At 48.9% G+C, this 21335-nt stretch overlaps 2 protein-coding genes across 2 annotated transcripts; both read right to left on the bottom strand.

The window, feature by feature from the left end:
* Positions 1–173: 173 nt before the first annotated feature.
* On the bottom strand, positions 174–7120 carry AMPD1 (adenosine monophosphate deaminase 1; the record flags this gene model as incomplete). Its single annotated transcript, XM_080632829.1, has 14 exons — positions 174–329; positions 948–1058; positions 1173–1346; positions 1814–1934; positions 2432–2595; positions 2839–2965; positions 3452–3615; positions 3709–3840; positions 4036–4230; positions 4373–4502; positions 4911–5130; positions 5345–5513; positions 6324–6489; positions 6948–7120. The coding sequence occupies 14 exons, from the start codon at positions 7118–7120 to the stop codon at positions 174–176; spliced, it is 2202 nt and encodes a 733-aa protein (XP_080488955.1).
* An 8882-nt stretch (positions 7121–16002) lies between these two features.
* NRAS (NRAS proto-oncogene, GTPase) lies at positions 16003–20228 on the bottom strand. Its single transcript, XM_080632833.1, has 5 exons — positions 20001–20228; positions 18615–18793; positions 18002–18161; positions 17012–17135; positions 16003–16589 (listed from the first exon to the last, which is right to left on the bottom strand). Exons 1-4 carry the CDS (start codon positions 20109–20111, stop codon positions 17016–17018), a joined length of 570 nt encoding a protein of 189 aa, XP_080488959.1. The 5' UTR covers positions 20112–20228; the 3' UTR covers positions 16003–16589; positions 17012–17015.
* Between the last annotated feature and the right edge of the window lie 1107 nt (positions 20229–21335).

Raw genomic sequence — 21335 nt, 5'->3', positions numbered from 1 at the left:
GCCCATTGGCTCTCGCGGCCGTCGCTCAGAGCCGGCCCCGCCCACCCCCGCCGCAGCCGCACGGGGCCGCTGACACCGCCGTTAAGAGACCCGGCTTTACTGCGCGGCCCGGTCCGGCCCTCTCCGGTCCAACCCCGCCCCCGGTCCGCCTCCTCCCGGGTCCGACCCCGGCCCTAGTCGTTCTTGAGGCATTCGGCGATGAGGTTGAGCTCGTAGCACCAGGTCTCGTAGCGATAGGCCACGCGGATCTGAGCCACGTTCGTCTTCCGGATGTCGTTGCCTTGAGGCCCCTCTTCCTGGTAGTTTTCACCCAGGACCTTGGCTTTCTCCTGTCAGAGAACAGGACAAGTGCTGCAGAGCCCTGAGGCGCCCTCAGCGCCCTGCCCTGAGCACAGCCTGGAGCGTTGAGACCCCCCTTGCAGCATAAGGACATGGAGCTGTTGGAGCAAGTCCAGAGGAGGCCACGAGGATGATCAGGAGCTGGAGACAGGCTGAGAACACTGGGGCTGTTCAGCCTGGAGAAGAGAAGGCTCCTGAAGGGGAGACCTCAGAGCAGCTTCCAGGGCCTAAAGGGGCTGCAGGAAAGCTGGAGAGGGGCTTGGGACAAGGGCCTGTAGGGACAGGCCAAGGGGAATGGCTTGAACCTGCCAGAGGGGAGACTGAGATGAGCTCTTAGGCAGAAGCTCTTCCCTGTGAGGGTGCTGAGGCGCTGGCACAGGGTGCCCAGAGAAGCTGTGGCTGCCCCTGTATCCCTGGCAGTGTTCAAGGCCAGGTTGGACACAGGGGCTTGGAGCAAGCTGCTCCAGTGGAACGGGTCCCTGCCCGTGGCAGGGGTTGGAGCTGGAGGAGCTTTAAGGTCCCTTCCAACCCAAACCAGTATCAGATTCCATGTGCTGCAGACCTGGTCCTCATCCCCAGGCCTCTGGGTCCCCTAGAGGAGCACCCACCTCATGGGACAGGCCGCACTGCAGGACACTGTTCCTGGCAATTTCGCACATGTCACAGGTGCTGAGCTTGAAGACCTGGGCAGCGATGGCGTACTCCTCCATGAGGGCTTCCTGCAGGCACAGGCTGTGTTAGAGGCACCACTGCAGCCAGGGCCACCCCAGCACACTGGACCCTCTGCAAACACTGCTGGCTTCCCAGAGAAACGAGCCCAGCTCCCGCTGTACCTTGGTATAATGGAACTGCATGGGGTCATCTGTAGAAAGGGACACCATGAGGCCCCTCTTGTGGTAGTCAGGCAATGGGTTCTTTGCGTACTCCAGGAAGAGGCTGTTGTTGCTGAGTGGGGACATAGCAATGGGAATCTGGGCAAGGAAGTACAGGTACTGCAACACAGGGGCCTGCAAAGAAGAGCAGAGTTGCCAGGTTAGGAATACAGTTGCTGTGTCCTTCACCTTTCTGGGGTCTCTCCTCAATCAGCCCAGTGCCCCAGCTAGAAAATCCAATGAAGAGAGTTCACATATGCAAGAGACAGGCAAGGGAGCAGTTCTCCAGGAGCACATTAGGCCAAGTGAGTTGAAACCTGTCTGATTTCAGAACTCATCTGGCTCCAGTGATAACAGACATATCCAGTGATAGGTCTGTGAGGCTGAACCACTGAAATCTGAATGTTCCTCAGCTACATCCCCAAACATGCTTGGAGAACATCCCTCCATGCCTCGAGGAACCCACAGAATCATGTAACATCTGCCTGAAGCCAGGCAGTCTAAAGCAGAGGTGCAATTAACACAGCTACAGTGGATGCCAGCTGCGTACATATGCTCCTCTGCCATGCCTGGGCTGCTCTGTGACAGACTACTCCACTTACCTTCTTGAGGTTGAGACCGTGCGAGATGTTATCTGCTGTCATGAAGGCTGTAAGCAGATGTGTGATGGCCCCGGCTTCCCCACAGTGTGGACGGAAGAGGAACGTGTTCATGCCACGCTGCCTAAGCACATGGAAGAAGAACTCAGAGCAAGCAAGCAGCAGGGGTAGGTGGCTGTGATGCAAGATTCCCTGACTTCAGGTCCAGCTCTCCCCCTAGCAGTGAGTCCCCAAGAATCCAGTTTGACCTAGGAGCACATTACTTGTCATCATTCCTCATCTTGAGCAAGCTGCTCTAGGGAAGGTGTCTCTGCCTGTGGCACGGGTTTGGAACTGGATGAGCTTTAAGTGCCCTTCCAACACAAACCAGGCTGGGAGTCTATGATCTGTGCATGCAATAGATGCATCTCTGCAACTCCAAAGTTTTCACCCCAGTTCATCACACTTCCTACAGAGGAGTGTTTGGATGGCTCTGGGACATAAAGCTCCAAACTACACTGGTGGCAGACCATGGGGGGCCCCACTTTTTCCACACCAACAACCAAACAGCTGAGACAACTCATGAGGCAGCCCTGCTTCTGCCAACCCATCACACGTCCCTTAGCAGAACCTGGGCCTCACCTGCGTAGGTTATTCAGCACCAGGATGTTGGCATACATGTAATATAAATAATAGGTGTAGGATGGGTTCTTCTCCGAAGTCCATTGCTCTGGCTTTGGGCTTTTAGTGCAGAACATGTGTCCACTATGCTTGGATTCATCATCCACGCTGTCGAAGCCAGTGATCTGCTTGGCAAGGCAACAGAGAAGCTGCATCTCAAAGCTGCCCCCCTCCTCTTGCCCAGGCAGACCAGCTCACCTGCCCCACTGCAGCCTGCCATCACCCCGCTGCAGCCTGTAGCCCTGTTCCACCCCCGACTGGCCACAAGGCCCCAGTGACATTTTCCAAGGGTAATACCCCATTTCTTATGCACAAACAGGAAAGTGAATGTTCATCACACCCCGACAACATCATCAGGTGGCACTCACGTGGCGTAGAAAGACACTGAGTTGTTTGTGGGCTTGAGGGTTGACAGTTGCCTCAAACAAAGGGACAAAGATATTTTCCAGCATTTTCCCAAAGTGTGGGAGGAAATTCTTAGACCTGAATACATCACTGTGGACACAGACAGGGATCAGCTGCTAGCAGAGGAATATGTCCCACTGTCCCCACAATCCCTTCAGGATAAAAAATGAGATAGAGTGCACTTGTTCAGCCTGGAGAGGAGAAGGCTCTGGGGAGACCTCAGAGCAGCTCCAGTGCCTAAAGGGGTTACAGGAAACCTGGAGAGGGGCTTTGGCCAAGGACCTGTAGGGACAGGCCAAGGGGAATGGCTTTAACCTGCCCGAGGGGAGACTGAGATGAGCTCTTAGGCAGAAGCTCTTCCCTGTGAGGGTGCTGAGGGTGCCCAGAGAAGCTGTGGCTGCCCCATCCCTGGCAGTGTTCAAGGCCAGGTTGGACACAGGGGCTTGGAGCAAGCTGCTCCAGTGGAAGGGGTCCCTGCCCGTGGCAGGGGTTGGAGCTGGAGGAGCTTTGAGGTCCCTTCCAACCCAAACTAGTCTATGATAAGGCACAGGGCTCTCTCGGACCCGCAGCACATACTAAATCCTGGGTACTTGGATCATCCACTTCATGTTGGGGGAATAGACACGGTGTTTGGTGAACCAGCTGGCTAGCTTGTGCCACTCCTCAGCTGATCGCCCATAGATTGAGAGGCGAGGCTCCGCGTATTGGTACTTGGCATCCTCCAAGTCAGATCCAACCTCCTGCAAACCAGGATGCAGTTGCCTGGGGACCCTCCAGCCTCTGAGCACAGCAGCACCGCAGCTTAACTGTGCTCTTCTTCTCTGTATTCTCACCTTGATGATAGTAGCAAAGTACTCGCCATCGATAGCATTGTCTGTTTTCAGATAGAGGTCACGCAGCTCACTGGCACCCACGGGGTTGTACTTGTCATTGAACTTGTCAAAGCGCTGGAATGTCTGACGTCCCTGGGGAGGGGAGGGTCAGGGTAAAGGCTACACACACCCCTGATCCAAACAACCCAAAATGGTGAAGCCAGGAGCTGCTGCATCCTGCCACAATCACTAAGATGTCATGGGTACACGGGACGGGAAGCGCTGTGCCTACAGGGGTGGGTAAATGTGACCTGAGAGTGGTCTTACAGTAAATGCCCTACCACTTACAGCATGGACATCCAGGGAATCCACTGTCAGGTCATAGGGATGCAGATTGAGCTGCTGGAAAAGCTGTTTCAGGGTAAGCTGTTTGCCCTTGGCATCATAAACTATGCGGTCAGCATCCACAAAGTAGGATTTCTTGATAAAACGTAAAAGATGCTTCTGGCTCATGCAGGCTGCAGCATGGATGTGTGTGTCCACCTGAGAAACCAGAGGGACAGCTACCTAGTTTCAACAGTGTAGGTGCCACAGACCTTGACTCTAATATGCAGTTGTCAGGGTGGGGAATGCACCCAGACAGCTTATCTGCAAAGTCACCAGGGCTCTAAGCTTTGCCATTTACCTTCCGGCAGTTGTAGAAATCCCTGTGGGGGTTGTTCTTCAGCTCTTTGATTTCATCCATCTCATTTAGCATTTCATGCAATTGGAACTTGGATGAGAGGAACTTCAGGCGCCGATGAGCATAGGTCTTACTAGTGAAAGCAAAGGGCAGAACAGTGACTGGGCTCCTTCCCCCTCAACACAGGAGTATGGTACATCAAACACTGGGATGCAGCTTTCTCCTGAGGTGGAATTGCTCATGCTAGCCTAGCCCTGCTTCCCTAAGGTGCTTCTCCTGGCTCTATTACAGAGCTTCAAAGGAAGGCCTGGCCAGCTGTGAGCATACCTGCGGAGTGTGTCTCCAATCCCTCAATGCTGGTTTTGCTTAAGACCCCAATCAAGATGGATGACAAGGGCCAAGGACACTTTGGAAACCAGCAGGCTGCAGGTATGTCATCAGGGGTTCCTCCCTCTGCCCAGGTTCCTCCCTCTGACCTCCTTCTGCCTGCTGAGGCAGGACCTGTTCAGCTGCATCCAGCAGTGCTGGGTTGTGCACTTACACAGGCCCCTGTGCAATCAGGGCCAAGAGGAAGTTCATGTCATCAACGAAGTGCTCAAGGCTGGGGTAGGGCAGATCCTTTGGCTCATTTCTGTCAGCTGCTGCCTTGTCTTCATAGACGTAAACTACACCATCCTTCATCTGAATGTGGTATCCCAGGTCCTCACCGAGATTCCCCATGTCAAAGGGATCCTCTCCATCCTTCACTGGCGGGGTGAACACTGAACCAAAAGGACAATATCATGAGGCACATGCTGCCAGCAGCCAAAACCCCATGAGCCTGCCCTGCTCCTCCACCACAGGCAGAGGGCAGAGACATCCCTGCCACTGCCACTGAAGAGGAGACCGGGGCAAAAGCAACTCTCCTGTGCAGCACTCCCAACAACCCTGCCCACCCCATAGTGAAGCCAGAGAGGAAATCCCCCAAGTACCTACATGGGCCTGGGCCAGCATCACTCGCCCTCCAGACCTCGCCCTCGATAGTGCGCAGGTACTGGGACGGGGTCCTGGGGAACCTCTGCATTGACTGCTGCATGTGCTTCTCCCGGATGCACAGCGCACGGTACAGGCCCTTGCAGACAACTTCAAAATCTTCCACTGTCACCTGCAAGAGAGTTGGTGCTGAAACAACCTCACGAGGGAGCCTACCTGCCTGAGAGATACCTGGTGCACTAAGAGAAAGAGGACAATTTTATTCACAGCAATTCACAGTGCTCAAGGCCAGGCTGGATGGGGATTAGAGCAACCTGCTCTAGTGAAAGGTGTTGATGATAGGCAGAGTCCTAGACATGGCAAAGTGAATTTCCTCGTGCCAGAACCAGTGAATTTCCCCTGTCATCATCTTTTACATTCCTCACTGCAAACTGAGATGGAAGCAAGGTCTGGGCAAAACACTCGAAGCTATTTTTGGAGCACAGGCTGTAACTGAAGCAAGACCAACAACATACACTGACCTAATGTCAATAATTTCTGATTTACTGCACAGGCAAGTGCTTTGGGCAGTCAGGAGAAGTCTGAGTGGAGCAGCATTGAGAATACTGTGCAGCAACTTCAACTGTTCTGGGATTCTGTAACATGCACAGATCTCAGACAGTTGCGTGCAAGCAAGTGCAGGCTACAACAGAATGAGCATAGCCCATCCTGCCATGCCCTCCCCTCTGCCCTGTCCAGACAACCCCATGGGGAACATGCAGCACTCCACAGGCTCCAACTAAGGAATTCAGTTATGGATCTTAAAGGGACACAGCAGGGTGCCATGAGATGCTCATGGGACACAAACTGAGCTGGGAGACACAGACTAACCCCACTGCAACTCATACAGACTCCAATGACACTGGGCTCTACTGAGGGACAGGCAGTGACTGTATGAGGTGGTGGTCAGTGTGGGGAAGGGTATAGCCATGCAAGTACCTACCCCAGAGGCATAATCCCCTGTGATCTGTACCCGCTGGAAGTCAGGCACAGTCTGGTACAAGGCAGAGGTGGAGATGACGTCTTCGATAGTGGATAGTTTGGTTACAGACTTCTGAGCCACAGGCACTGCCAATGCAATCGTCTTCATGCGGAACAAGTGCTTCTTCCTGCCAGGTAGGAGAACCTCAGGCACACAGCACTGACCACAGCCACATTCCAGCTGTGCACTACATAAACCATCTCACTGGTGCTTTCTAAGCATCTCCAACAGGCAGTGCCAGGAGTAGGGGTCACAGCACACATAGCAGCCACAGACTCTCCAGCATGGTCTTTAGAAGTTGCACCTTTCCAGAGAAAGGTCTCCAAGCCTCCCTCTCCAGCAGCTCCGTGGCCATTGCTGTGCTGACACCTAAGAAACAGGCCATGGGTGTCCTTCTGTCCAACAGTGGCAACAGTTGGAGAGGAAACCCTGAGGTACCTGAGAGATGCCCTGGGATTACCAAGGATTTATCCCAGGGGTGGTGTGAGCTGTTTTCACAGGCACTGATTTATGTTCCCCAGCTCTGGCTCGGGACGTGCAGACAACACTCCTCTCCTTTCCCCAATTGCCCTGGTTGTTGCTCACCGCTTTTCTGATTTGACAACGCTCTCCTGAAGTATCATGTATTCTCTCATCTCCTGGCGTGAGATGGGACAGATCTCTTCCACATCAAAAGGAGAGATCTCTTGCCTGGTCTCCTCATCTTTCACCTCAGAGGCAAAGACCTTCTCTGCAAAGGAGCGCAATGCCTCATCCATCTCTGAAAGGAGAAGAAGAGTGCAAGGTCACACAGGCATCTGGTTTGCAGCCACCGTAACAGCCCCATGCAGCATTTTAGTTCTCAGCTAAGAGGTGTCCTTAGGACACCTACACCTCCATGATGCGTGCAAGACTCTAAAGTTTGCAACAAGCTTAACAGAGCCTGAGGCACATATGGAGGGCTGGAGACATACCTGGATACCTCTGGTACAAACCACAGTCCAAGAGTGGCACAAAAGGCCCAGAAAGCAGCCAGTCCTTGCAAAGGGCACTGATAAGAGCATGCACAGAGACAAGGGAAGATTGGCAGAGCCCTTACAGCTGTAGGAAGCTGAAGACCCACTTGCTCCACAAGGCATCCAGTCATGATGATGATGAGGTACAGATGGAGACAGACAGAACCAGTAGCTCAAGCACTTAGCTCCCCCGTCACCGTGCAGCTGAAGAGCTCCTAGCTGGAGAACCCTCTCAGCCCACCATGTGCAGTGTGCTGCAAGGGTGCCAGCTAACATGCCCCTATGAAAGCCACCACTGATATAAGGTTGACTTGAGCATTATGAAGAAAGAGAAAGAAGGTTAAAAGCTCTTCTACTGCCAAAAAAATACCGTAACACATGAACCTCAAGGGCTCTTGTGGTACCAGCTTCTGGAAGTGCATGTTTGGACAGTAATGGCGCAGGTTTTGCCAGCAGCTGGCAGCTCAGCATGAAGCGTAGCGAGGAAAGATGCTGAATGACAGAGGACACCACTGACATCTCAGTTACAGGACACAGTCAGCAGACGACAACCGAAGCAGACAGGACTGACAATGTGAATAAATGAGGTGAAACACTGGATCTGTCCCCTCATGGATCAAATCTTCTTGGAGCAGGATGCTCCAACCTAAAGTAAATTTAAAAGAAGTTACTTTAGGCTGGATCTCTGTTAAGAAAAAGGGAAAACCAACCAAATAAACAACAAAGGTGTGAAGAGGCTCAAGGGAAACTGCAAAATGTTTCATTTCTTGCCACAGTGGAAAGAACTCCTTTATGAAATGTTTATCTCCTGAGCAGGAGCTCAGGGCTGCAAGGACAATGTTTAACAAACAGCTTTGTATAGCAAAGGAGCAGAAAACTGGAACCATTCCATGGAGGAGTGAGGAGCACAGCTGGCACTGCTGAAAAACAGCACCTTCTCCAGCTGCTGGCACATCACCATGATCCTGTAACCCCTGCTTGTTTCCAGTGATCATGTCTAGGCAGTAACACAGAAGAGCATACAAAAAGCCTGGAAATACTCACCTTTGTCTTCTGCTGTTTGAGATAAAACAGAAACAAAACGAAACACATGATCAGCTCTTCAAACTTTAAGCCTTTTTGCCTAATCATCACATCAGTGATTATAAAGAGGTGAGTGAAGGACAAGTTTAGCCAAGGCCTTCCACTTGCAAAAGAAAGAACAGAACTTGTCACTTTGTACAATATAAAGATGGAAGTTCTGTGTTGACTGTTCCACAATAGCACCCCAATGGTGTGTGCAGCACAATGAACCACATGGCAGATGCCATCAGACCTGAGCTCTTTGGCAGAGCTTCTGCACTGCAGCTCTTCAAGGGAACAGCAGTTCCTAGAATCTCCATCACCTCAGTCAACATCATAAGCAACTACCAGATACCCAATCATCTAATAACACTGAGCTGTCTTAGAACGTCTCTCCCTACACCTGGGGATGCAGAAAAGCACAGGAAGAACTGATGAGTGCAGAGCTGCATTCTCCTGCTTAACAGAGAGCAAACGTTTCAGTGATTCAGAGCACTGGCGCTGCTTTGCTGTTTTTTTCATCCATCTCCTTCGTGAAGATCAGGGTGGATGGGAACGTCAGAGATGCTAAAGTTCATCCCCCAGCCGCTTGCAGTCGCATCTCCACTTACCCACAAATGGGATCAAATTGCTGAGACGGTTGCACAGATTTTCATGCACAGTTATAGTGTGGAATCAATATTTTGGGGTGCAACTCATGCCCTTTGCATTTGACTCAGCTAACTCAGACTGGAGCTCTGGCATCACAAGTCACCAGCTGCTGACTTGCCAAAGCACAGCTGGCAGAACATGCACTCACGGCACTTGAACTCCATATATTCATTTGCAAACTAAGCATCCCAGAAATGCCTGCTTTGACCTTTCCTCTCTTTAGTGGATGAAAATGACACTCATGAAGGTCAACAAACTCCCACTGGTGTTGCAGGGCCAGGCTTTGATACAAGCTTCACACAGCAGGACAGTGTCTATCACACCACACAGCACTGCAATTCTAACCTCCTCTTATCAGAACTGTTTGGTGCTGATATTCCTCTGCAATGGCATCACATGTGCCTCTGTGCTGCTCTGCACAGCCTGGCTGGCCCTACGCCCGCTGCCCAGCTCGTGTTCCCCCTCCCTTGGGACTGCAGCACCCCACATCATCTGAGCTTAGCCAGGTTGACCAGAGACTCCTGAAACCCCTCTGCCCCCTTCCACAGTGATTTAATGGTGTTGTTACAGGATCCAGTGCACGGCAGGAGAGACAGCATTTTTATTCAGTACAAGCAGAGCAAGATTTAAACAATCCCAGACTGGTTTGGGTTGGAAGGGACCTTGAAGTTCATCCAGTTCCAACCCCCTGCCATGGGCAGGGACACCTTCCACTAGAGCAGCTTGCTCCAAGCCCCATCCAACCTGGCCTAAGCAATAATGTTTCTTTGCTGCACCATCCAAACAGGAAGAAAACCACTCAAAGCCCCCAGTGAGGTTCCCTGGGCTGCACAGGTACCATCAGACCCACAGGGGCTCCAGCCTGCCCAGTGGTTCTTGCCCTCACTACCTGCAGTTTCAGACCTACCTGGGATTTTCAGCTGGGACATCTTTGCAGCAAGTCTGCAGAGGCTCAAGTAACACCCTACTATAACAGCACAAGCAGGTGACTGATTGCACAGCAGTCCCTCACTGATTTCACTCCTTTCCCTTGCCTGTAATCAGACTCTCCTGCTCTAAAAGGAGAAGGGAGGTCAGCTCTAAGCCTATTTAAAGTGCAGCCATAAGCACTTGCACTGAAACAGGTGAAGCCAGGGCTCAAATTTAACTTCTTTAACTGAGGCTTTCATTTTATATTTAGCAGAGTAGGCTGAGGTTTGCATTCTTTTCATCAGCACAGGCGATGGGTACAAATGATGTGCTCTCACTAACTGGTGCGCTGCTCAGAGAGGTGTTTCCTGAGAGGGCTTTCAGCAAAGGAAATGTCCTCACATCTTCCCAGCTGAATCGATCAAACAAAAGGGAAGTTCATGGAACTGTGTTTTCTTCTGGAGCTTTTCAGGAACTGCTGTTATAAAACTGTGTATCATAATAGTACGGGTGATCATCAGTTCTGTATGTGGTGAGCCATAAACAAGGTGTATCTCACAGACAGCAGCAATTAGTACAACCGAAGGTGTGGCAAGAAACTGCTGGTTTAAGCTATACATAGTGGCTGGATGCAGCAGAGCAGGCTTTCAGTCTGGGAAGTACTTCTGCTTGCTTTAAGTAGATTCTTCCTAGCATCCAGGCATTGAGGGCTGTACCCAGTCCTTTAGGGTCTCCTCAAATCTACATCAGATCTCTCATGAAGCTGGAAAACAGCTCCCATCTGAAGGAAATGACCACAATTTGTAGTGCACTGGATATTGCCAGGGTAACCGTGAGCTCCTGACTCAGCTCAGCTTCCTGGTGGGAGGCGGAAAACCCTGACCAGGTCAGAGGGATACAATAGCTTTGATTTGAAACAGTCTTTTCCTGTTTGTTTCTACTTCACTTCTTGCTGGAGCTGACGAACTGCACTGAAATCAGGACAGGCCAAGCAAAGCATCTGGTCTACAGGCAGCAGAAGCTCGCTGCTCAGTTCAATGGGACTTTGGTCATAACACTAAAAGGAACAGAAAAACCAGCACTCCTGGAAAAGCCAACACTGGTTGGAAGTGTATGTGCACGTAAAGGCTTCCTGTGCTGGATGGCGTAGGAACAGCTGTGAAAAGGCTTTGTCCTCAGTGGCGGCTGGAATGAGTGACTTGAATAAGATCCAGATCTAGAAATAACCAGTATAAATTTTGGCTGTAGGCACATGGGAAGCTCCTAGCACAACTCTCCAGTGACGTCAGATGAGCTGAGACCTGGCCCAGCATCAGATAACATCCAAGGAATCCAGAAACTCGCAAGGATCACTATTTGATGTGCACAACTTCAAATGTGCTGGGTTACAATGAAGAGATTCTCTAGAATTGAGGGAGTTTTAGCTCTGCTTCCCACATGTTCATAGAATCCCAAGAATATAAATAGATTCCCCCCCTTCCAATATTTGGGGGTGCAGCCAACAGGGCAAAGGTGGGATGCTGCCAGTCTTCATCTCTAATACCTGGTCTCATACCTGCCGGTAGCAGTCTTCAGTTTCTGAATTACTCTTGTTCTTACTCCCCAGATTCTGAGCCCCCAACACCAGGTTATTGTGTATCTGTTTCATTTAAGGTCAATAATAATTGGCTCCTGCTGCTTTGCTCCCCCACAGGGACCTTTCTGGATAGATCAAGACCTTGGGATTCACATCTGAAACCAAAGCTAACCTTTAGGGTGCCGGCGTCACCCCTTCTCAGGAGGTCTCTTGATCCCACAGCTTTTTTAATCACGGGGTCAATGTAGTTGGGTTCATGGTAGAAATATGAGTAAAGCTTGAGTATATGGTGCTAAAGTTAGATCTGAGCCTCTTTAGGCTGAAGTACTGAGTACAAACAAGCCATCTTCTTGCTCTTTCTCAACTGCAAAGTGATTCACACCCCGAGGCTTCAGAGCAGCTCTAGCCCCACCCCCTCCCCATCTTTCTATCTGAGCTGCCTCCATCCCACCCCAGTGTGGTCAAAGGAAAATGCCAGAACTTTGGAGCTGAAGGTTCCCAAAAGCCCAGCGGAGCAGCCCTGGCACAGGGGAAACTGTCCCCGTAGAAGCCTGGGACCAAGTGTTGCGAGAAAATGGTTTCAATTCCTGAAGAGGAAAAGTATTAACAGAGGGGGAAATCCCATCATGCCCGGATGTGCTGTGCCTTTGACCAACAGCTCCTTGCAAAGGAGCCTCAGCAAGTTCTCTCCCTACATTCCCTTAGTCATTCCCTACACAGATCGCTCCAGGGCTGTTTAAATCAACATCTGCTCTGGAGGGCAGCCTAAGTCAGGAAATCCTTCAGGTGTGAGCTAGTTTGTAGGAGCAGATTGTCACAGCTAACCTTCATAGTGGAGGAAAGCTTTCCTAACAAGCCAGGAAAATCCCTTGCTTTTAAGCACTCATCTGTATATTCAGAATCTCTCCTTTTGGACCAGGCAGCTACTACTGCAGCTACACAGTGCAGGGAGTTTTATACCCTCTTCTTAAGTTTCTTGCAAAGAAAACAGACCGGAGTCTGAGTTTCCAGAGGCCTGACACAATGTCTTAGGAGAAACACATTCAAAGCACACTTACTGCATGGTCCAACCCCTTATTGCAGGAAGAAAGCCAAAAGGGATGTATTTTAGAAGACTGAATTAAGCATCTTAAAAGCATGATTTGGACACAGTAACAACTTTATAGGTGATTTCACTCTTGGAATGCCAAGTAAAGAAATTCCTCCTCCCCCTTTCTGACTCAGCAATCATCCTTTCCAAGGGCAAATACAGCAAAAGTAGGATGAGGGACCCCACTGCAAATGTAGACACTCAGCACTAACTCAAGACATGCACAGACTGGTGAAGTCACTAAAACTGGACTGTGGAACAAGCCCATGGCACATCTCAAAGCTACTCTCACTGCTTGTTCATGCTGTAGTGAACATACAAATACAGTTGCAGAAGGGACAATACAAGTAAACCCAGATCCCACAGGGAAAGCAGAGAGTATCATGGTAAGCTTTCTGTGAGCCAGTTGTGGACCCCATGCCCAGCTCACCTCCAACAAAAGAAACAACCAAAGAATTCAAAGTTTTATTATTTAAAAAAGTTATTTAAGAAGCAAAATAATTTACTTCAATTCAAACCAAATGAGATGCATTATTGGAAGCAAATAATTATACAAAGTAACAACAAATTAGCCCTTGAATAAGAAGTCCAGACCCCAACAGTTCCCTACAATCCTGGAAGTTACACACAAACGCTCACTCAAGGCTTGGGGAGTACAGAGGACCACGTAATTCAAACTTCCACTACTCTCCTTCCCCACATAGGCTTGAAGCTGCTTGAAATCCAGTTCTAAGTCACTGCACTAAGCTCTGATGGCTGGAGCATCACCGTGACCATCCAAAGTCCAGCTGACAGCAGAAAGAACAAAATCTGAGCAGTGTTGTTTGCACAAGACCACGGTGTGGGGACACAAACAGGAACAAGCCACCGAGTTCCACTATCTCACAGTTAAACAGCTGCTCATGGGCCATAACAACAGGAACCTTTGTTTTCTTATTGGCACTTGTAATTTTTCAACAAGAACTTGACCCTTTTGTTGTATTTTACCTCTAAGTTGTTCCTGCCCATTTCCCCCGGCAGGATGGGGCAGTTCACCTGGCACCACCACACGGTTTTGCTGTTAGTTCTAAATAACATCTGGACTAAATTTACAAACCCCCCTTTCCCAGGGACTTGTGCAAAAACTTCTGTGCTTAAAGTCTGAATCATTTCCCCCAAAGTTCTTGGGTGTTTGTCCTTCCACAGTTCTCTCTCAGCTGCCACCAAAACCAGGGATCTCTTACAGACAGCTGGAAATGAAGCACAAACCCTGAGTTTGTATCACTGTACATCTGAAACTAAAATCACGCAGATGGGAGGGAGCACAGCCTGTGTAGGTCAGCTCTGCAGCATCCCCTCTAAGGCTCCATAGGTGAATCCACACTGACCCATCTTTACCAGATCATCTTCACTTCTAAGATTTTATACAGGCCAAGAGAAAGGGAACCCCAAAGACAAGGCAGATGCGTTTGCCAGTTCTCAAACAACTCTGAGAATTCACAACTTGTGGATTTTTCACAGCTAGTAGATTTTGGAATGACAACTATAACATGCCCTGCAATGGGGAGTTATGGTGATGAACCTTCATCCAAAAAGAAACAGTTTTCCATATATGACTATACCACCTCCAAACATCCAATGCCAAATGAAAAAGGTTTCCCATGGTCACAGGCTCTGACCTCTGCAATCCTGTTTGCCAGGAAAGAAACTCCCAAGTTTCTCAATAAGCAAAACCCATCAATGTAGCCAGACGACAAGATCTCACCATTCAAACATAGTGCAAACTCCACACTGCTGCCTCTCCTGTGCAACGAGATGTGTATCCCAAAAGCTGCCGTTTTCCAGATGCAATTTATTAAGTAGAAAACAGCGTGCCACTTGTGTCTTTAGAAGCAGACAGTCATCTGCTGCCACAGTGCTGAATGCTTTCATCAGTCACTTCTCTTCTTGCACCAAATAAACCCTGCTTGCTGCTTACAGCTTGCAGTGAGGGTAGTTCTGTCACATTCAACTTGCAGGCATGAGATCATCTTCAGATGAACTCAACTTGAGTCACCATTTGTGTGTGTTGCTGGAAAATAATGTGTTGTGTGAAAACATTGTGGGTTCAGCTTTTCATCAGTGTCCCATCAGTCACGGGTAAAACAAACTGCAAAAAGTACTTATAAGGATTATCACTGATAAAGAAAACCTGATGCAGATTGAGCCTCTTCCATTCCAAGAGGAGAATTAAGAATGTAAGTAGTGGAGGGAGCAATATTAAAAGGAACAATTTCTTCTCTCAGCATTCACTGATTTCTAATTTCCATTTGAAACTGAGAACTCCAAGTGAAGGTGTACGAATCTGACACCAAACTGAATTAAGCCTCTTGCAATGTCTCTGCTCACGCTGGCTCATCAGGCTGACTGCATGCTCCCTCTGTTGGCTGAAGAATCTTTACCTCCAGATACAAGCTGGGAATTCAGCTTTGCAGTGGGACACACTGGCTGACCCCATAGCACAAGAACTGGGGAAAGACAAAGCATTCCAAGGAATGCTGGTAGGTTTTGCAACAGTGACCACACTTGTACATCTCTATTATATGAGGTGACGACATGTTGTTCTAGGAAGAACTCACCCAGCTGATGCAGGAATTCTCGTGTACAATTCTCTCAGAACAAGCCAAGAATTCCCGTCAGTAAAACACCACCTCCTGCTCAGTCATTGCTGAACTCACTGCCTCCCTCATTTTGCAAGGATGCTGCAATCAGAAGCCAGCTCTGTTTCTATTCCAGCTCACTGCTTTCTCCCCTCAGCCTGCTGTACATGACAACCACTGCACCAAGCAGAGTCAGCCTGAAATCCCACACCCCTCCCTGACACGGAGACTCTCCAGCTACATTTTACAGAGAGACAATTTGCAGAGACTGTGCTCTACAGTCTGCTGGTAAGAAAGTAATTCAGAATAAAGCAGTCTGCAAGTTACAGAGCTGAGTAACAGCTGTGCAAGTTCTCTAACCTCCGGTTATTGGATTAACTATTGAGAAGCTGCCCATAAATGCTGGCAGTTAATGTTAAAATGAACATCTGACTAATTTGGACCAACTCAGAAGAGATCTGAATGCTGCAGAAAAACAATATAAACAGTTCCACCTACAAAGAAAGTAAAAAACAGAGGCAGGATGTCCCCCTCCCTAGTTCAAGAGTCTTACAAGTGCCTGCTGGATCTTCCAGTCTATGAACTCTTTCATTAGTATCCTGTCAGGTAAAGGTATCACCCACACAAGACTTGCCTGCTTCAGACAATAAGCTCCCAAGAAATTCCAGTTTTTGGGGTTTTCCTCAACCCAAGGGAACAAGGGAAAACTTCCAATCTTCTTAGCAAACAGGCACTTAAGTTAGGAAAGAGAACTCCTTTTTATTACAGAAAATGAAGGATCAGTTTAGTGGTACTCCTGGCACAAAGGAGATGTTGCAAATATACTGCAGGGGTGCACAGAGAGCAGATACCAATCTGATACGTGACAGGAGCATCCATGGCGGCGAAAGCATTTCTGACATAAGCTGCCAAGCAACGATCAGTGCTACTCCTCTGAGAGTGCTGCAAATCAGAATCCAATTGAAAGGGGACAAACATCGATTCTAGCTTTTTACTCTAGAGGTAAAGTGTCATCTTTTTCACAGCATTTAGTCTCTGTAGTTCACTTTTCTTGCGACTGGTTTTCTTCTTGATCAAGCCCAGATAACACAGTGAGAAAAGAACCCCAGTTCATCAAGAGATACGACTGCTCTGTTAGCTGAGCAAGGAGGTAGATGCCACAGATGTTCTCTTCAGATGGAGCACAGAAAAGGACCTTGTGCTGATTAACTGGTACCAAGATTCTGGTCACTGGCACCAAAATACTGCAGGGCATCAGCACGAGACGCAACACAGTAGCATCGAAACTTGTCCAGCAGCTACATCTGAACCACGTATTCTTGGCATCTGGAACAGAAAGGTATCTCTAATTAGCTGCTCTCCACCTTGTGATGTGCAGAGCAACAGTCCCGAACTCATCTGCCTGTTTTTCTGGTGATGAGCAACATCTTTGAGGTAACTGCTGGAAAGAATTTCAGTTGTGGAACTCCTAAAGTTCATTACTTGCATTAGTTTATTTGGTTAATCTTCAAACAGCAAATACTCCAGAGCAAAGCAGCTCGAGCTGCTCAGGGGTCAATCAACCACCAGCAAACGGTGACTGCAGAACTGTGCAAGTTCCCTTTCTAGTTCAGGTGCTTCTTGTGTATAAAACAGAAATGACACATTCTCCAAATAGTCAGAATGATTTCCCAAAGGAAGGAGACACTGACAAAATGATACAGAAAAACCAACAATGATCAGTTATAAACGACTGACATTAAGCTCACCTTATCACATCACAATGCAGGACAATCCCATGCAGCCTTGATTCCCATCCTCATTGCTGTTGAGCTTTTTCATCCGGTACTGCCGGATCTCTCTCACCAGTGTGTAAAAAGCATCTTCCACGCCCTGAATGCAAAGGATCCAGGTAAAGTATTTTCTTTCCTGAAGCTTTTGAGATGACTATTCTTTGCATGCCAGAATCTCTTAACATAGTCGAAAGACCTACCCATATAGAAAGAGTAGTAGCCAACTTATCCTATAGCTCATAAGAAGGAGAAACTAGCGCTTAAGTCCCAAACTCTTGGCTCCTCCTCAGAGGCAAACACCCAGAGGAACAGCCATCAAAGGAAACAAGGCAAATTGTAACTGTAGAGGGGCTCTGAGCAGGAAAATTACTTCTTGACTCATCATCTCTGGGTTTAGGATTCTTAGGATTTCTTGGCTGCTGCTTAATAACTGCAGCTTTTCTGCTTCAGTCCACACTGCTGTGGGTAGAACCAGGCTGACCAGACAGAGCCCTGTATCCAGTGCAGCTCTGAACAAACCTATTAGTCCACTGGGGAAATCCTTCTGTAAACATAATCTTATAAATAGCTTTTGTTAAGAAGTCAAGAAAACTGAACAAGTCTGCGATGACTAATGGCAGTCTGACCATGCCCTAGCAAGAGCAGATCATAGAATCATGAAATGGTTTGCGTTGGACGGGATCTTAAAGCTCATCCAGTTCCAACCCCTGCCACAGGCAGGGACACCTTCCACTAGAGCAGCTTGCTCCAAGCCCCTGTGTCCAACCTGGCCTTGAACACTGCCAGGGATGGGGCAGCCACAGCTTCTCTGGGCACCCTGTGCCAGTGTCCCACCACCCTCACAGGGAAGAATGAAGCTCTTTTTACAGACATGCAGCTGTGGCTGCCCATAGTACATGGGAAAATGTGAGACCATTCTGCATTTATCACGCAGGAAGAGGTCAGACAAGAACAGAAGCATCTTACCTGTCTTGTTTTAGCAGATGTCTCTATGAAGGGGATTCCATAGCTTTTTGCTAATTCTTGAGCCTGTTTTGTGTCTACTGTTCTCGTGGGCAAATCACACTTGTTCCCAACTAGGACCATTGGCACGTCATCCGAATCTTTCACTCTCTTGATCTGTTCTCTTAAAAAAGACAAGTTTTTAAAAGTTAGGAACTGTTTTCTAAATATAAAGACTTGTTTAGCTCAGTATTCAACCAACCTTGTGCTACAAAAATAGCTACTAAAGCTGGACAGGACTCAGGGGTTCTAAGCTACAGCAATATGTCAAATAGTTTCCTACATTTCATCTTCTTGTCCACATGTAACTCCACCATTTGCCTCCTTGCCCATTTTCTTAGAGATCATGTTCTGTGTGCTCTAAATGTCACTGGCTTAAAACAACCACTCAGATAAGTGCCCCATTCTCAACAGACTACTCAAGTATTGACAAAGAACACAGATAAGCTTGAAAAGCTTTCTCAAATAACCAAGAGATTTAATATTTATCTGTTATTTACTCGTCACTGGATTTAAGAGCAAATGGGTCTTGTGCCTTTTCCGCTCTCTGCTCCGGTGGCACAGCCCCTGGTCATACCTGTAAAGGTTAATATCAGCAAATGATTTACTGTTGTTAATGGCAAAGACACAGAGGAATCCTTCCCCAGTTCGCATGTACTGGTCCCGCATGGCGCTGTACTCCTCCTGCCCTGCAGTGTCCAGGATGTCCAACAGGCACGTCTCGCCATCGATAACCACCTGCTTTCTGTACGAGTCCTGGAACACACACAAGCAGACTGCAGGGTAAAGCACTTCTCGACTTCTGTTCACCTTGGGCAGTTTTAAGGAAAAACAAATCTAATAAGAATAAAGAGAAACATGAATCAGGAGCTTTTCTAGCCCTGCCTGATAAAAAGACACCAGTATTAAGAACTGTCAGGGATTAAATTGTTGCTCTAATCCCTCTCAACCTTTCTGACTAAAAAGCAGAGCCCTGTTTGTAAGAAATTCCTTCAGTGGTAGAAAAACAATAAACACCATCACTGCAGCACCATGACTGGAATCTCCAGCCTACCAATTGATGACTTCTTTTGTTGCCATTGTGCCTACCTGCACCCTGCCTTGGGCAGCAAGGAGTGCAACAGGCAAGGAGGCTTTGAAAGAGTGTCTTGGTTTCAGCTGTAGCAGAGTTAATTCTCTGCCTAGAGAATTCCTTCTCTGCCGGGAGGAAGCAGGGACAGGACACCTGACCCAAACTAGCCAAAGGGGCACTCCATACCACAGCACATCATGCCCAGTATACAAACTGGGGGGAGTTACCCAGAAAGGCCTGATCACTGCTGGAGTCGGGCTTGGTATTGGTCAGCAGGTGCTGAGCAATTGTATTGGGCATCACTTGTGCTTGTTGTTGTTTTTTCATTTTCCCTTTTAGTTTTATATTCCCTCCCCTCGTTATTTTCCTTATCATTGTTATTATACAGCCCTTTAGTCAAGAAACTACTCTTATCTCAACATGCGGGTATTACATTAGAATCATAAAACCAACTAGGCTGGAAAAGCCTTTTAAGCTCATCAAGTCCAAACGTTCTCCAGCACTGCATTTACCAGTTATTCATGCGATTACAGGTCCACTTGTGCCTGCAGCTCCTGAGCCGTGCAGGGGCTGCAGTGCAACGGCTTGTTCCGAGCACAGCCCGATGCATAACGGGAAAAAACCCTTCTCTCGCCCTTGTCTCTTATTTCTCCCATTTTTCTCGTTAACACAGGTAACACTGATGGGTGCTCGGTATCAATACAACTCAGTGGCCCGAATCCTTCTGGTTCCCCGATTCGGTTCTCCCGCTTCCCCTCCGCACCCCGCCCGGCCGCGCGGGGCCGTCACCGGCTGCTTTCAGTCACAGCCCCAAAGGAACCAAACGAGTAAAGCGAGCGGCGGCCGCCCCACCCCGCCCCGCCAGCAGCCCCGGCCCGGGCCGCCGCTCACCTCGATGGTGGGGTCGTACTCGTCCACGAAGTGGTTCTGGATGAGCTGGATGGTGAGCGCGCTCTTCCCGACGCCGCCAGCGCCCACCACCACCAGCTTGTACTCGGTCATTGCCGGCCCCGGCCGCTCCCGCCGCCCTCCGCCGCTTCCGCCTTCCGCCGCCGCCGTTGCGTCATCACCCACCGCCGGAAGCGAGGCCGCCGAGTACAGCTACTTCCGGGCACGTGATACCGGCGCGCCCCCACCACCGCCCCCCCACCGGCGGGAAGGAAGAGACAGGGCGTGAGGAAGGGTTCATTTTGTCTCAAAATCAGTAAAACTTTATTCTATTTCCATTCTTTGCCATTAACAGAAAAACCTGGAGAAAGCAACGTCCGGTTTACAAAGATAACGCGTCTCCCCGAGAAACCCCTACAGCGAGAAGAGAGGTAACGTGACAAAACAAAAACAACCCCAAAACTGAACAAAACCAAACCCAAACCCCGGAACTCGCCTCGATCCCGAGCGGTAACTCCTGATCCTGTTGGGTAAATAAGACTCAGACCGATCAATCCGGTTTCTTGATGATAAAGTGTGACGGGAACATGGGGGGGGGGGGGGGGGGGGGGGGCAAAATAAAGCACACAGAGATCAACTATCCCACCTCGATGAAAGGCTCGGTACAGCTAGTATGGGAAGCCTAAAGGAGTATTTATTCTGTTACAGTACATGGTGCTGGCTGCAAAAAAATAGAGGAAAAAAAAAAAAAAGTATTCACTTCAGGCACAACTTTGTCCTTTGTTTCAGATTAAATCAGTCAACGAAAAGGGGGGGTTGAAGCTGCAGTGGTGGAAGCAGCAGATTTGTGCATTGTTTTAAGTATATTTAAATTACCACACTGATGGCACACCTCAGCCTTAGGAAATTCTGCACTGTGCATGGTTCCGAATGCTACAAACACAAGGTGAAGCTCAGAGGCTCTCACTGGGCTCTAAAGGTCACTGGCGAAAGGACTGAAGTTAAATGAAACAGGAAAACACTGGAACATTTGGCCACCAACTTAAGTTATCTGAATGTTCAGATTTGTATCAAGTTACACTGATTCCACCCTCACATGGTCCTTGGGAGTGGAGCAGTGAGCTGAAGGGAGCCTCCTGCTTCCACTAGGAAGCGGACACAACGCAGTCACGCACTAAGGCAAAGGAACACCTCAGCCAAGATAACAAAGCAGAGAGAACTGTAGTGCAGAATTCCGTAAGGTCTACCCAAGTTGAGCTGTCTATAATGTTTACTCAGAGGCAATGTAGATTTGCAGTAACCAGTTGCGTTTAAATGCACCATTCAAAACAAGCTTCT

Source organism: Psittacula echo, assembly GCF_963264785.1.
Source record: "Psittacula echo genome assembly, chromosome: 22".
In the NCBI taxonomy this organism is placed as follows: Eukaryota; Metazoa; Chordata; class Aves; order Psittaciformes; family Psittacidae; genus Psittacula; species Psittacula echo.
The sequence above is the reverse complement of the archived record's forward strand: the minus strand, read 5'-3'. Positions and strand labels throughout refer to the sequence as shown.

Coding starts and splice junctions, on each gene's coding strand:
- NRAS (XM_080632833.1), bottom strand. CDS start 20,111: ATGACCGAGTACAAGCTGGTGGTGGTGGGCGCTGGCGGCGTCGGGAAG. Junction 18,162..18,614: donor GCTGATATTAACCTTTACAG/GTATGACCAGGG, acceptor GTCTTTTTTAAG/AGAACAGATCAAGAGAGTGA. Junction 17,136..18,001: donor CATCTGCTAAAACAAGACAG/GTAAGATGCTTC, acceptor CTTTGCATTCAG/GGCGTGGAAGATGCTTTTTA.